Genomic DNA, 14541 nt, shown 5'->3' with positions numbered 1-14541 from the left:
GTTTGAGGTTTTTTTTTTTGTTTTTTTTTTGGTAAAGCGGTTGACTTCTGGGGCTTGCTGGGATTGCTTTCATCCTCTCCAATCCCATGTTTCCATGTTAGATTTAAATCCATTTACTGCTTTAGCTGGAGGAAACCAAAAAAAAGATGGCATGAAAGTACACCTATGTACTAATGGAGGCTGTGAACGTTTGATGCAGATGGGATCTCTGGTGAAAAACATACTGAGGGCCGGTGCCAGATATCCTATGTGGTGAAATTATGAAAGCTCATCTGGAGCTCCTTTCAGTGCTTTTGTTTTATGATGTTACTGCGGTGGACTTGACCTCTCATGTTTGGATGTAAGGAATTTAAGAAAAGATATATGTTTAGTAAGAAATGCGACATGCTTTGCTCTGGATTTTTCTAACACGGGAGAGAGGTGGTGGGTTTGCTAATTAAGAGCACCGTCGCTGCTTTGCGTGCGTTTCTTGTTGAACCGTGGCCTGGAGCTCGGTGTCTGTGGTTCCTGTTTAACCAGCCCTGTAGACCAGTATCAGCTGCATGTAGCTATTTGTAACACAGGAGAATTTGATATAGCTGAAAGCAAAATTTGGCCCCAGCATGACGGACTGCAGGGGAAACTGAGAGGGGAACAGCAAGTAGAGAGCTGCAACGGTTAACCAGGGGAATGACATGAGAGCTGAGTCTCCAATGACGAAACACTGGCCGGGACTGTCTCTCTCCGGGGAGTGCATCTCTACAAACTCTGTTTCCACTGACCATTTCGCTTCAGTTTTACTTCCATGTGACAAACACTGCAGATTCTACATAGAGCGCATGTGAGCAATCGGCACCTAACAAATAATTCCAACTGGGTGAGCGACTTGGCTCTGAATGCTTTACGCCACTTTAAACTTGTTGACAATAAGCAGATTCCACGGGTCCAGTGTTTCATTTATATTTGCCACTCCTCCAGCGCATCAGTGGTGATCTGAAACAATTCAAATCTCTGGATGCTGATTCTAGTGAAATTGTGCTTGTGTTTTCCTGCTTTGTCACCAAAGTGCTGGACGACGTCCCAGTTAACACAGTGTGAAATGAAGACGCTACAACACCTTTTAAAGCACCTAAGCAGGCTTTTTACACGGTTACAACTTCAGTAGATACTTTTTTACCCGACGTTAGCAGATAAACCTCCAGCAGACTGACCTCCTCGTCGACACCACCCTCAATTTTCCAAATGTTTTAATTTCAATGTGCATGTAAAAGTAACACCACAAAAGCGGATATTGTAGTATTTTTTTCAGTATCATTGAATTATCACTGCCAGGTCAGTGTTGGTGTGCCAAGAGCCACAAGCTGGACCTTTTAACAACTAATCCATTACTTTTAGCTAACATTCTAAATCTGATCTGTTCATCCATTAATAGATAACTTGTTTATCCATTCTTAGTTAACATGATCTATTTCATCTGTTTAACTATTACATTTAGCTAATGTCATCTATTTCAACTGTATCCATTATTAGCTAATATTATCAAATTCAGTTGTTTATCCATTTGTAGTTACAATTATCCATTTTATCTGTTTATCCACTACTTTCAGTTCTCTATTCAGCTGTTTGTTGTTGTGCTAATCAATTCAATTATCTATCCACTATTTGTCAACTCTTTACTCGCTACTTTTAGTTTTATTACTTTTATCTATGTTAAATTGTCTGTCCGTTACTTTTACCTCACCAGTTCACCTGTCAGTCACTTCATTTTAGATCATTATTGTTTATTCATTACTTTTGTCGGATTGTTTTAATGCTCTCTCAGCTAACAATGGAAACAAAATTAAAATTATTAATTTTATGTATGGGTACATTAGAAAGCTGGAGGACTCGTGTCCCTAAAGTCAAAGCCAAAACAAGAAATGCTGAGATATGAAGAAGGGGCCTCACAATTTTATCTGACAGTTCAAGATCTTCACACCCAGCATGTCGAGATCTGACACAGATGATTCTTATTGCTTCTTTATTTAGGGTGGCGTTAAAGAATAAGACCCACTTGTTCACTATTTGAATCTGTGCACTTAAGTCCTCTTTCACAGAGAGTGGATAGCTCTGTTAAAATACCAAGCCGAATCCATGTAGAGACACATTACCAGGCTTTGAAACTAATCTGTGCAGAAGTTGTCCCAAATTTAACAACTCCTCCTCATGTGCACTTGGAACTCCTGTGTTTTGCAGCCCTGGGCGTGTGAGAGAAAAGAGGAAGACAGAGCAAACATTCAGATTGTGAAGATTTGTGAGGATGGAAGCTGTTACTTGTGCTATATATCCTCGTACGTTGTGGAAGTAACTGACCCATCATCCAGCAGATGGCACACTGGCAAGGGACTGTTTCTGGTATGCGTGGAAAATTCATCTCTGCAGGCTGCATTCCTGACTCCTCTCAGCTGGCCTTGAGAAAGTCCTGAATCTACATACTTTGATTTCACTAAATTGGAATTCTAGCCCACTAACACGCCTCTGCTCTCACCGTAACCTTAGCATGTAGCTTGCTCAGGCAAGCTGGTGAACTCAAGGTTATCCACACAGGCTCGCTGCAGAAACTTACTCCAAAGTTTATTTGGTATGCGCCCATGAGTGTGTGCGTGTGTTTTCTTTTTGAAATAACTGATAAAGCAGAATAAAACAGTCTTTAACAAAGCATTCACATGTCCACAGAGCACTGACAACTAGAGATGAAATGCTTCCTGTTGTCCTGTTGCCGCTTTACAGTACATGCATAACTTTTGAGTGCACCATTAAGAAAGAGGGAGACACTTAGGAACAGTCTAAATAGAGTTCATTGCCAAAGAGTTCATTCTCACATTCATATTAATAGTAGATATAATAAAGGGGCTCTTTTTTAGTAAGTGCAAACCTCTGTGAACTCCTTATCTCCATTATTCAGTGCTGCTGTTAATCTTTTAGTGTTTAACCTTGTCAAGTTGGATGAAACCCAACTTTCAACCTGGAGTGTGCGAGTGCAGAGACACACGGCAGTATTGTTGCACACAGACATGATTTCATGTCAGAATACGACTTCCCTGTTTGTCTGTTAATTTCAAAAAAAAAAAGAAAAGCAGAAAAAGAGGCAAGCAAAAGAGTACAGTGCACTCATTGTTACCTGGAAGTCTTTTGAAGTGGCATCAGTGATTTTTTTCCCCCTCTGCATCTATTTATTAAACGCGTCGTGTTATTTAACTGGTGTTATTAATTATGCACATCATGTGTTTTCAGTGATCTGCTCAAACAGACGATCAAGGAAAACGTAATAAATGTGATAAGAGTAGAATAACAAATCTTTTTATGGGAACACTGTGGCCATGTCACAATTCAGACCTGCAGTGGAATTGGTGTTTGACAAAGGGCGACTTTGTTGTGGACAAAAGAAGAAAAAAATGCTTCTGGGATGCATGGAGTTAAAAAAGTGAAACTTAACAATATAAAAAGAAATTCTTTTAAAGAAAGGAACTAAAAAGACCTCTGTAGCTAACAGCATTATCTGTTTGGTGTTACAGCTTGGTTGCATCATGCCTCTCAGAACAAAACTCCACACTCACATCTTTGCTGACAATGAACACTGAAGTTGGCAGAAATTTGCTGTGAAACGAGACAAAAGTGTGCAGTTTATGAAAAAAAAAAGTGAGGCAACCTCCGGGCCTCGGGCTTTTGTCAGTGGGCATTTCTATTCAGTGACCTATCATGCACCAAGTGTACGCAATGATACGGCTTAGAGATGTTTCACACTGTGTCAGAAGTGTACAGGGTTCTTTTTTAATGTGCAGCTGTTACTGGCCGGGCAGACTTGAATCACTGTCACAGCTTTGGCTCTGATTGTTTCTGAGCAGCGTGTCACTGAGACAAAGAGCCCGAGACCCTAACGCCGTGACCCGTTGTTTAATTATACAGCCTGAACGGAGATCAAGGCCTAACCGATACACTGTTCATAGTGTGACAATGCTCCCCGTTTGTCGGCCTATCAGGGTAGACTGGGGGATATTGATCAACTACCCTGCACTCTTTCTCTGTCCTCTGTAAGTGGGTCATTTATTTTTGCTAGGAATTGGTTGAGTAAAAGTTTGCCAAGGATTTGCAGTAATTATCTCATCCTTCTATAGCAGGGCCCAGCATGGGGCCTTGGTAAATTACACATCTCTCTCCTAACTCCTGGATGGTTTATGGCCGTGCATTATGCATAACTGCGCTGGAGCGCCTTAAACATCCCCCAAGTGGATTGAAATAAAGTTGACGCTGCTCTTTGTTTGGAGCTCAACATAGTCTTTATTTGGCAGTGCTGAATCGGAGATTGTTGTAAAAGCGTGCGTCTTAATTATTTTGGAGACTTTTTTTTTTTTGTCCCCGATGGTTTGTGAACACCTGGAGTGTTTTTAGTGGGATGCCGGATCCAGATGGGCGGATGCGCAGGCAATCCACAGGGAAATGTTGGTTACATTACAGTGGAGTGTGTCGTCACACAAAGGGTTAAGCAAAAAAGGAAAGAAAGGCGCTGCATCTGATACATTTGGATGCCTATTACACACTAAGGGACAAAGGTAACCGGCTGCTCCAATGTCCCTGATGCCAATTAAACCTCCTGTAAGCATTACTGTGTAATAAAGGTGGTATCAAGTGTATCGTATTAAATCTGTGTCTTGTGTTAAAATTAAAGAAACGTCTTCATGTTAACGTAGAGGATAATAATTTTACTTTAAAATCAAGATAATCTTAAAATGTACATTACACTTCTCCGTTCATCTTCAATACAAAAAGTATTAAATCCAGTACAGATGATGAGGCTGTATCTTCCAACATGGCATGGGCTGTATTTCATTGATATTACTAACATTGACTAGAAAATAGCTTGTGCTTCAAGTTTTGGGCTGAAAATCAACTCAGTCATTCAAATATTTAAAAGATTTAGTGCAGCCAGAGTATTTAACTATTCTCGTTATTTTGCCATATTAAAACTACTGAAGATAAACGGTATATTTTGAAAGGAGGCTAATGTAAACCATGTCCTCTAATTAAATGTATGTTTATGTCTTTTTTGTGTATTATCAGCTCAGCAAATGCTGCTTCTGTGCCAAGGAGTGAGCGGGATGAGAAAAGACGGGGAAGATGTGGTTTGGAATCACCACAAACAAAGTTTTCAGGGTGAGTCACTGACAGTAAATGCTTGCCCACAGCTTGTGAAATTAATACAACTTTTCAGTCGCACACATATCCCCTAACCAGGCATCAAAACCCATCTATTAGCTGGTAAAAGATATGTAAATTCACACCACTTCCCCCCCTCCGTGCAGGGATGAAACTCACTACACACTTCAACTTCTCGGTTGACACAAAAGCCTGGCTGAAAAAAAAAAGCATGAAGTAAGACACAACACAAAGTAGCTACACAGACAGAAGGCAGAAGTTAAAAAAGACTTGGCTTTTTATTGCTCAACTCTTAGAAGTGATGCAACAGGGAGTACGCATGCTTTAAATTAAACGGTAGGGGGGAAAAAAATCACAGCAATGCATTCAATTAATTTTCCAGGAATGTTTCACTTTGCATTTCAGTGAGCAATGTTTTGGTTGTAAGTGTGCACATCACATCACCTGACATGGACAATTTCACAGGCGTCCTCCCCTTCCAATTAGTGAGCTACCCAATCAAACAGTTGTTTCTTTCCAAAGAAGAGACTCTCTGACACATAGCAGGAGGCTTAAATGAGTTACAAAAACACATGTCAGAGCACCATCGACCTGGCCCTGACTTTACATCAGACAATGAGTAAAAACAGATCACAGAAAACAGTCATACTCTTCACTTTGATTTGGAATCATAACCAAGCACCGACTGCACTCACATAACTTCTCTGGCGCATCCTCCGCTCATTTTACACCGGTGGTGTGCAACAAGTTCTCTGCATGATCAAGACAATTAACTGTTTTTACGCACCAACAAATAGACCAGATTCTTGTTTCGTCCGCTGTCTCACACGAGCCGCCTCAGCGCAATAACAGTTGTGTTAAACCGTTATGTGCGCACAAGACTTAACGCAAAGTCGACTTAACAAGCGCCAGTTGGGCCGCGCACTGGAGTTAAGTGAAACGCCACATCCGCACGTCTATAGACTCGTGAATAATAAATGTATTAAAGCTTTCCTTTTTCAACAAACCCCCGATGGTGATTCGCAGCGTTCTCCGTCTACGAAGTCAGCGTACCTGCAGGAAATGTGGCTACAGAGTGAAAAGCGGATAAGAAGACGAAAAGGCAAGAGCCTGCCACATCGACCTGTCCGCGTGGGCCTAATTAAGATGTCGGTCTGTGTGCTGAACATGTAGGGTCTGACTGTGTGCTGACTGCTGCGGAGGGGCACCCGAACGCTGCTCGGCTTAAATCATGGAATATAAATTAGTTCTGAGAATTTCGGGGGCTGGGTTTAAGGAACTGGTGACGTCGCCGGCCCGACGTCCTGTGACTATGGACTGAACCAAACGCAGGGGGGGGGTCCCATCACTGTGAAACAATTTCCTGCGTTATTTTACAAAATAATACTAGTTTTAGCACTCGTTTAAATGCTGGATTTACGTTGTGTTTTCTGTAAAAATCGCTCCGCTTAACGTGAGTTAGAATAACCGATTTGGAGTTGAGTTGTTTTCACCACAAGGGAAAAAAACGTCTCTCCCCCGCCCCGGGAAAGTGGTACGGTCTCGGGCTCAAATTCCGAGAATTGAGCTCGTCTGATTCTTAGAACTGGGGTTCTTAGAAGTGGTGATGCAAGAAGTTTCTAGGAAAGCGCTACCAGGTGATTTTTTAAATTCCTTTTTTCCTCTAATTTGGCGCGAAGTTGTTATGTACTGTGTGTTGCTGCTGTTTTAGACATAGCTCTGTTTGTCCGTGTGTGCTGTTAAAAGTGTTTGTGAAGCCGGGGCTGCTGTGTGACTGTGTCAGTGTGAGCAGTGCAGAGGCGAAACTCTGGAGGTCCCCGCACTGACAGCCGCTCTCCTGACAGACGCCTCGGCGCTGCGCAGCGGGAGCGGGTCGCCTTTGGACCGGCGGGGCAGACGGCCGTCTCCCGCCGCTGCAGCTCCCCGCTCCGCGCTGACACAGTGTCAAGTTGGAGAGCAGTAACTGCGCTCCTGGTTGATAAAAATGAGCCGTGTGAGGGCTGCCCGCAGCCCGGCGTGTCGTACATGTCTGTCGGGTGCTGGTTGTGTGTGTGTGTGTGTGTGTTATGAGTGTGAGCGCCGCTTTGAACGCGCTCTGATTTAAAGCCACTTTCTACGTTCATGTGTCAACACGCCGTGTGGCGGCGGCGGCGGCTCGCGCGCGCTGTCAGACCAACTTTGCTGGCAGCATGGCAGCCTCAGGTCCAGGGTGTTTTTACTGCGCGGTCGCCGCGACGCTAATTTGCTCTAATGGAGCGCGAAGGCTGCGCCGAACAAGCCCTCCTGTTACCGTAACATCGGAGCGGAAACATTGGTGTTGAGGGGTGTGTGTGTGTGTGTGTGTGTGTGTGCGTGTGTGTTTCCGCGGCAGAGGCTCTCAGACACGTCGTCGCACCAACTTGTGTCCCGTGTTTCCACTGTGACGGTGCGCTGCGTGCTCAGCTCGCCCTCCGCGCCGCTCCGAGTTGACAGGTCTGACTGAGAGGCGCTCCGAGTTCACTCCAGCTCTCCTGCACAGTGTTGCCCCATTTCTGTCACGGTCTGAGAGTTAGGCTGTGTTTAGGCTCGTGAAATTAAACGAAAATAAAATCCGATCCACTGAGGACCTACTTTTTGGGCTGACAAAAATCTGCGCGCTGTTATTTTATTAAACAGACCGATGGAGCAGACTGGCTGAATTTATCCGGCTTGTCATGCATGTTCCGAAAATGTAGTTCATTGTGTTTACACTGCAGGGGGGGTCATAACTCGCTACCTTTTGATCAGATCTCAGTACATTTAAGCTGAACTCTGCGGTGCTTCTATTTTCGGACGTGTCCAGTTACAGACTCTCGTCCTGACATTGAGCTAAAGATTCTGTCACAAATCCACCTGCGCCTGGTAAAGTCAGTTCTGCCCCCATTTAACAAGACATTAGCCTTGGCTCACGCGAACTAATCGTCACATCACCGTATTGTTAAAGAAAAGAGAATAACACGCTGTTATTATAGCGAACTGTTACTAGTGCGACGTTGCCAGCTGCACCGGCTTGTTAGGGAGACTCTCCCATGGCGGGACGTCTGATCAAAACTAATAGTTGGGATGGTTTTTGTGGGACACGTAAAGTTGTCCGTAATGAGCGAGCTGCTTGCTGAGACTCTGTTCCCTGTTTTATCAGCTTGTTGGCGGTGAACTGAGTGAAAATAAGAGTCCGCCGTGATGAAGCAGACAGAGCAAACTTTTCTCCGTTAGATGGAAGGCAGAGAAATAACAGAGCGACTTTCTGCTCCTTTATCTTTGGTGACTCTCACCGCAAATAATGTTAATAGTGTTTATTATTTAACATGTGCTGTTTTTTAATCAATCAGTGGGTCATTATTTCTGGTAGAAATGTTAATTTTATTTAAAACCAAAAAAGACCGTTATTACAGAGTTATGTCATGACCTCTCTTTGTCTGCTGCACTGTGTTAGAATATGCTCTAATTTATTCTTAATCTCCATTTGTTATATTAACTTGTCAGCCAGTGTTTTAAAAGAGAGAGGGGTGAGGGGGAGAGAAATAATTCCAAAGGTAGAATCTAAATGTCTAGACAGTGTTTGTTTAATAAATGGCGCCGCCTTCTGGAGAAACGGCTGCATCTCTTTCCTCCGCCACAGAGTCAGAGACCTGGTGAGGATCCTAAATAATTTGAGCCCAGTGAATGGACTTAAAAAATTACCTGCACTTCAGCCTTCAAACACGGGGCTGAATTGTGGCATACAGGTCTAATGAACTCACTAGTTTTTGGGAAATAATGTTTTTTTCTTCTTCCCCGTTTGCAGAATTTGACAAAATGGCTTGCGCAGCAGACAGCTGCATACAGTTCACGCGCCATGCGAGTGATGTCCTGCTCAACCTGAACCGTCTCCGTAGCAGAGATATTCTCACAGATGTCACCATCTTGGTTAACAGGCAGCAGTTTCGTGCACACAAGACCGTCCTCATGGCTTGCAGGTGTGTGATTTTTCAGGCCAAGTTCGATGAGACAATGTTTCTGCTGTAGTCTGAAGTTGAAGTGACTAATCTTTGTCTGCATTTCTTTTTCTTTTACACGGCTGCAGTGGGTTGTTTTACACCATCTTTACAGACTCCCACAAGTGCAACCTTAATGCCATCAGTCTGGACCCAAAAGTGGACCCAGAGGGCTTTGCCATCCTGCTGGAGTTTATGTACACCTCCCGTCTGACGCTGAAGGAGAGTCTGATTATGGCGATCATGAACACAGCCATCTACCTGCAGATGGACCATGTTGTGGACACCTGCCACAGATTCATCAAATCCAGGTTGGTAGAGCGAGGTGCCATTACAGATTCGTCATTGTCAGCATCTGTCGTGTCTGTTTTTAACCGTCTCATTCTTTTCACAGTGATCCGTCTGCCAAGCTGCCCAGAGATGAGTTTTTGGTCAGTCCCATGGTTTTACCTCAGGATGTTCATGCTTATCGGCCCCATGATGTTGTCGACAGTTTGCACGGCCGTGTAGCTCCATTCAGGGATGGGAGGCCCTACGGCTCAAACATGTTCAACGGGGTCAGCACCCCCAGCAACTACCATCTCTACGGGCAGTTTCCCATGCCAGGATTCCCTTTCCCCCTCTGCAAGCTGACTGATGCCAAAAACGCTTTTGCTGACCTCTCAAAGAGTGGTATCCACCACAAGCATTGTTCTCCGCATGACAGCGCCAACATCATCAGGGCAGAATACAGCAGGGCAGTGGGCACCAGCTCCTCCAGCATTATTCACTCCACCACCTACGCTTCCAGAGAGGTGGGCAGAGATGAGGAGCTGAGGAAGGAAAGCCACGAGGGGGTCAACCAGTCGATGGCTCTTGGCTCAAGGAAGCGTGCGTTTCCCATGTTGAACCTTGAGCACCAGAAAGACTCTGGCAAAGATCACGCTCCTCAGGCAGAGGAAGACCTGATCCATCAGCACTACCCCCTTGGAATCTCCTCCACTGGACGCAAGAGCCTGATGAGCAGCCCGCAGAGCCCCCTCAAATCAGACTGCCAGCCCAACTCCCCGACAGAGTCCAGCAGCAGCAAGAACGCCAGCCTCTCCCAAGCCGCCGGAGTGCAAGCCCCGCAAGGCACGCAGGACCCCAAAGCTCGCAACTGGAAGAAGTACAAGTTCATCGTGCTGAATCAGAGCGCTAAGGAAGAGGAGGTGGGCCTGCGAGATGCCGGGCTTCGCTCACCTCAGCGCCACGGCCTGCAGCCCTACCTCCACCCCAGCGACTCGGAGAACCTCGACCCACAAACCACAAGTAAGAGCAACGATCACAGTGAGGACCTACCAGTGCCCCAGGCCAGTCGTCTCAACAACATCATTAACAGGTGAGGGTTTTTAAACACATCGCAGCTGCTTTAGTACAACAACACTTACATTTGACATGTGAAACAATTTGTAGGATGTGTTGGAGTTTTATAGGAAACTCAGGAAGATATTGATCTTATAAATTGTTGGGTTTTTATTCTTCTGTTTTGAGCATCTGAAGAGTGAAAGTTTGTTGCCTTTATCCGGTAAAACAAACCAGGGTCGAACTAAAATGTTTTGTCCTGGATATTCGACATTCGCCAAGATAATTCTAGGGACTTTATTTTCGGAATTATACTTGATTTGAAGTATTTCTTTGTTCTATGCATTTGCTTACGTCTGACTTGAGGTATTTGCTGTTTGTCTATAGTGCACTTGAGGGGTCACTGAGGAACGGTGACAGCCACCCTCCACACTACTTGAGCCGCCTGAACTGCTCATCCTGCGGTACGCCGTCCCCACAGCACTCAGAAGTCTGTCCCAACACCTCCAGGTCCCGTCTGGCAGAGGACATGTCGGAGCTGCACTCGGAATACTCAGACTCCAGTTGTGGTGAGTTTATGGCAAATATTACATGTCGGTGACAAATGCAAATCAATTATGTTTAATTTAGGACTAGAGGTTTCATTTTATACTGTGATCTCTGTTGAACAGAAAACGGTACATTCTTCTGTAATGAATGTGACTCCAAGTTTGCTGAAGACGAGGCGCTGAAACAACATATGCTTCAAGTACACAGCGACAAGCCATACAAGTGTGACCGCTGCCAGGCTGCGTTCCGCTACAAGGGCAACCTGGCCAGCCATAAGACTGTCCACACAGGTACAACTAAGAGAATAATTTATCGGCCGTCAAGTCTGCGTTCCTTTGCTGCCCAGTTCTAAAGTTTTTTTTTTCCCCTCTGATTTTTTATTTCCAGGAGAGAAGCCGTATCGCTGTAATATCTGTGGTGCTCAGTTCAACAGACCAGCTAACCTCAAGACTCACACTCGCATCCACTCAGGAGAGAAGCCATACAAATGTGAGACGTGTGGAGCTCGTTTTGTACAGGTAATTACCCCCTTGCATAACAATCTGAGTCTGGCCTCATATTAAACATTTTCCCTCTCCGTGCTGTATGCGCCAATACCGCTGATAACCCAACCCTAACTCTGGGTGGGTGTAGCTATTTTCAGCATAACAGAAGTACCCATAATTACAGCAAAGAACATCCTTAAGGGTGTTTTGGCTTCTATACAATGGATACCAATAGGTGTGCTGTCTGAAAAGTTTAATCAAAGGATTCCAGATAGTACCTCATTTTCTTTTTTCTTGTCCACGTGTCAGGTTGCTCATCTGCGTGCCCATGTGTTGATCCACACGGGTGAGAAGCCATATCCATGTGAGATCTGTGGAACACGCTTCCGTCACCTGCAGACACTGAAGAGCCACCTGCGTATACACACAGGAGAAAAGCCCTACCATGTAGGTTGACGCACTCCGTTTCACTTCTTTAGAAGTTAGAAAAAATAACACGGCCGTCTTCGGAACCAGCTTGAATCACAGGGCGGTGAAATGCGTTTAAATAATAATAATAATAATAATAATAATGCGTCTCTTTCCTTTTCAGTGTGAGAAATGCAACTTGCACTTCCGCCATAAGAGTCAGCTACGGTTGCATCTTCGACAGAAGCACGGCGCCATCACTAACACAAAGATCCAATATCGTATGTCAACGCCAGACATGCCTACTGACCTGACGAAGGCGTGCTGAGCTGGAAGAAGGGAGCAGTTTTAATGGAGGCAATCTTGACCTTGGCATTTAAAAACCCCAACTTGTACAATCATCCAAAATTGTAGTGCCACACTGTGTTCATTAGACAAATAAATTGGCTGCGTACGCCATTCTAAACGGGTTTCCACTACATGTGAACGTAGAGCCACATATGGCATCTTAGTCACTTTATTGTTTCTATATAGATATAAATATATATATATGTATGTTGGAAGTGTTTCTAAGCTTTGAAGGTACGTAAATAAAGCTTTATTTTGTTGAGAAGGACGGAATGTAAACAATGTGTTTTTTGAAAATACAGTATTTTATATCAGAGAACTTACTTTTCTGAAAGTGTTGAAAATTTTGATTGACGGGTGGTACATATATTTTAAGATAAAGAGATTTGCGGCTGTATAGAGTTGTCTATACATTTTTATGTAGATGTGTGTACATGTTGCACCACGTCAAGTTGCCATATTAAAAAAATAAAAAAAATTAAATTGTAATTGGTTTTAGTGTTAAAACATATCAGATGACTGCTGCTGTCTGATGGGGATATGCATGAGGTACTCTCTTACTGTTGCCAGTTGTCAGTGCACATGAAGTGGGCAACTGCATAAATATTGTGACAATTGTGTAACTATATCTGTGGGATTGCTCTCTGCTGGCAGAGCCAATCTAAGTGTTGAAATGCATTTCAAGGTACTGCTTTGTTATGACCAAGAAAATATTTTGCTTCAAACGTATTTGTATAGATGTGATTTCTGTTTTTGTTAATTTGTTTTCCATAAGTGAAGGTTTACAGTTTTGGTCATTGTTCTAGATTCTACAGTAAAGTCGTGTACGTGTCGAGGTTTTTGTTTGTACATACACTGTGTATTCAATGTGCCTTTCTCTATGGTGACTGAATTCTTCTCCATTCAGCCCAGCTCTGTTAAGGTACAACTCAAGGACGTCACTTGTCCGAGGTCTGTGTGAGTGTGTGAGTGTGTGTATATATTTTTAAATGCTTGTCACCAACCTTAAAACATGCAAATTCATCATTGTAAATCTTCAGGACTTGTTTTTTTGATTGGGCTTTTTTAACTGCATTAAAATTATTGTACAATGTTATAGATGTATGAATGTAAAATAAAGGTATTGGATTTCTATGTATTAACAACAGAGTGAGTTTGTCGTATTAAATTGGGAGGGACGCTGGGTAGAAAGGCACAGAAATACTCTGAGATGGCTACAATAAAAAGTAGAGCACATAACTTGTAACCCAAATATAGCACAATACATATAAACCCAATTATTGAGGTGGCCTGTTAGACCTGCAGACACTTTCAACCTTTACAGATTGGAGGATAATAAATAATGCAACATGAACTTCTTTTACAATCCACAAGATAGTTAACTGTGTTTTTGTTGTAAATGCCAGCTGAAAAAAAGATAAATAAAAAGGCAAATACTTACAAAGCTTGATTTGTGAATTGGAGTCCCACCTCCTTTCATAATCCAACCTGTCCCATGCTCTCTTTGCTCCTAAAAAGTGCTGAAATACTGCAGTAAGTGGAAGAAAAACTACCTGGTTACTTCCCAACGCTGTGACTTTTCCGCTCACACTCATGCAATGTAGTGCAACAGACCACAAAACCTCTTAAAAAGGTCAATGCCCACTAACAAAGATGTGTGAGATCAAAATAAAAGCAAGCCCCATGAAACTTTCAACAGCAGCCATGAGTGACAATTAGATTGGAAAATGTAATACAAGCAGAAAATACTCGTAAAGTCAGCGAGCCGACTCAGTGATGTCACACACGGCGACATCTATCTGATGTTTGCTGACATTAGCTGCCGCTCACACCAGAGCGAGCAATGAGGCAGCAGCAAGCACAGGTGAGTTTTATTGCTGAGGAAACTGACGATTGCTTTGTAGGAAGAGCAGAGAGTTATTTCATCTTTCAGAAGTGCCAGTGGTGTCTGAAGTGATCCTGTAGGGACACCGCAGGTACAACAGCACGCAGAAGACGAGATTAAGCACAATTCAGATCATCACAAATTAATGGTAACACGATGCTTTCCTGACCAGATTCAGCATGGATAAACCGTCGTGCAGTTCCTCTCACAATAAACACATTGTCATGTTGTTACTATTAAATAAACTATTATTTATGAACTTTCCTCCATGATCACGGCTCGTGGCAATCAAGCTTTTTTAGATAAAAATAAAATCTTTCAACAAAAAAAAATTTACCAATAAATGACAAAGCGTGCTCAAAATATAAATAAAATAGCT

At 43.4% G+C, this 14541-nt stretch overlaps 1 protein-coding gene across 2 annotated transcripts; it reads left to right on the top strand.

Moving 5' to 3' along the window:
• The first annotated feature begins 6748 nt into the window (after nucleotides 1-6748).
• bcl6aa (BCL6A transcription repressor a) lies at nucleotides 6749-13396 on the top strand. 2 transcript variants are annotated; one of them, XM_070832845.1, is made up of 9 exons: nucleotides 6749-6809; nucleotides 8975-9146; nucleotides 9254-9475; nucleotides 9559-10524; nucleotides 10875-11056; nucleotides 11159-11326; nucleotides 11424-11554; nucleotides 11831-11968; nucleotides 12114-13396. In XM_070832845.1, exons 1-9 carry the CDS (start codon nucleotides 6779-6781, stop codon nucleotides 12255-12257), a joined length of 2154 nt encoding a protein of 717 aa, XP_070688946.1. In that variant the 5' UTR covers nucleotides 6749-6778; the 3' UTR covers nucleotides 12258-13396. The 2 variants fall into 2 exon arrangements, with proteins under 2 accessions (XP_070688946.1, XP_070688947.1); XM_070832846.1 differs by lacking the exon at nucleotides 6749-6809 and adding an exon at nucleotides 8743-8822.
• Nucleotides 13397-14541: the final 1145 nt, after the last annotated feature.

Source organism: Pempheris klunzingeri, chromosome 6, assembly GCF_042242105.1.
Source record: "Pempheris klunzingeri isolate RE-2024b chromosome 6, fPemKlu1.hap1, whole genome shotgun sequence".
In the NCBI taxonomy this organism is placed as follows: domain Eukaryota; kingdom Metazoa; phylum Chordata; class Actinopteri; order Acropomatiformes; family Pempheridae; genus Pempheris; species Pempheris klunzingeri.
Note: the sequence above shows the minus strand (reverse complement) of the source record. Positions and strands in the feature narration are given on the sequence as shown.

Coding starts and splice junctions, on each gene's coding strand:
- bcl6aa (XM_070832845.1), top strand. CDS start 6,779: ATGCAAGAAGTTTCTAGGAAAGCGCTACCAG. Junction 6,810..8,974: donor TTCTAGGAAAGCGCTACCAG/GTGATTTTTTAA, acceptor CCCCGTTTGCAG/AATTTGACAAAATGGCTTGC. Junction 11,555..11,830: donor GTGGAGCTCGTTTTGTACAG/GTAATTACCCCC, acceptor TCCACGTGTCAG/GTTGCTCATCTGCGTGCCCA.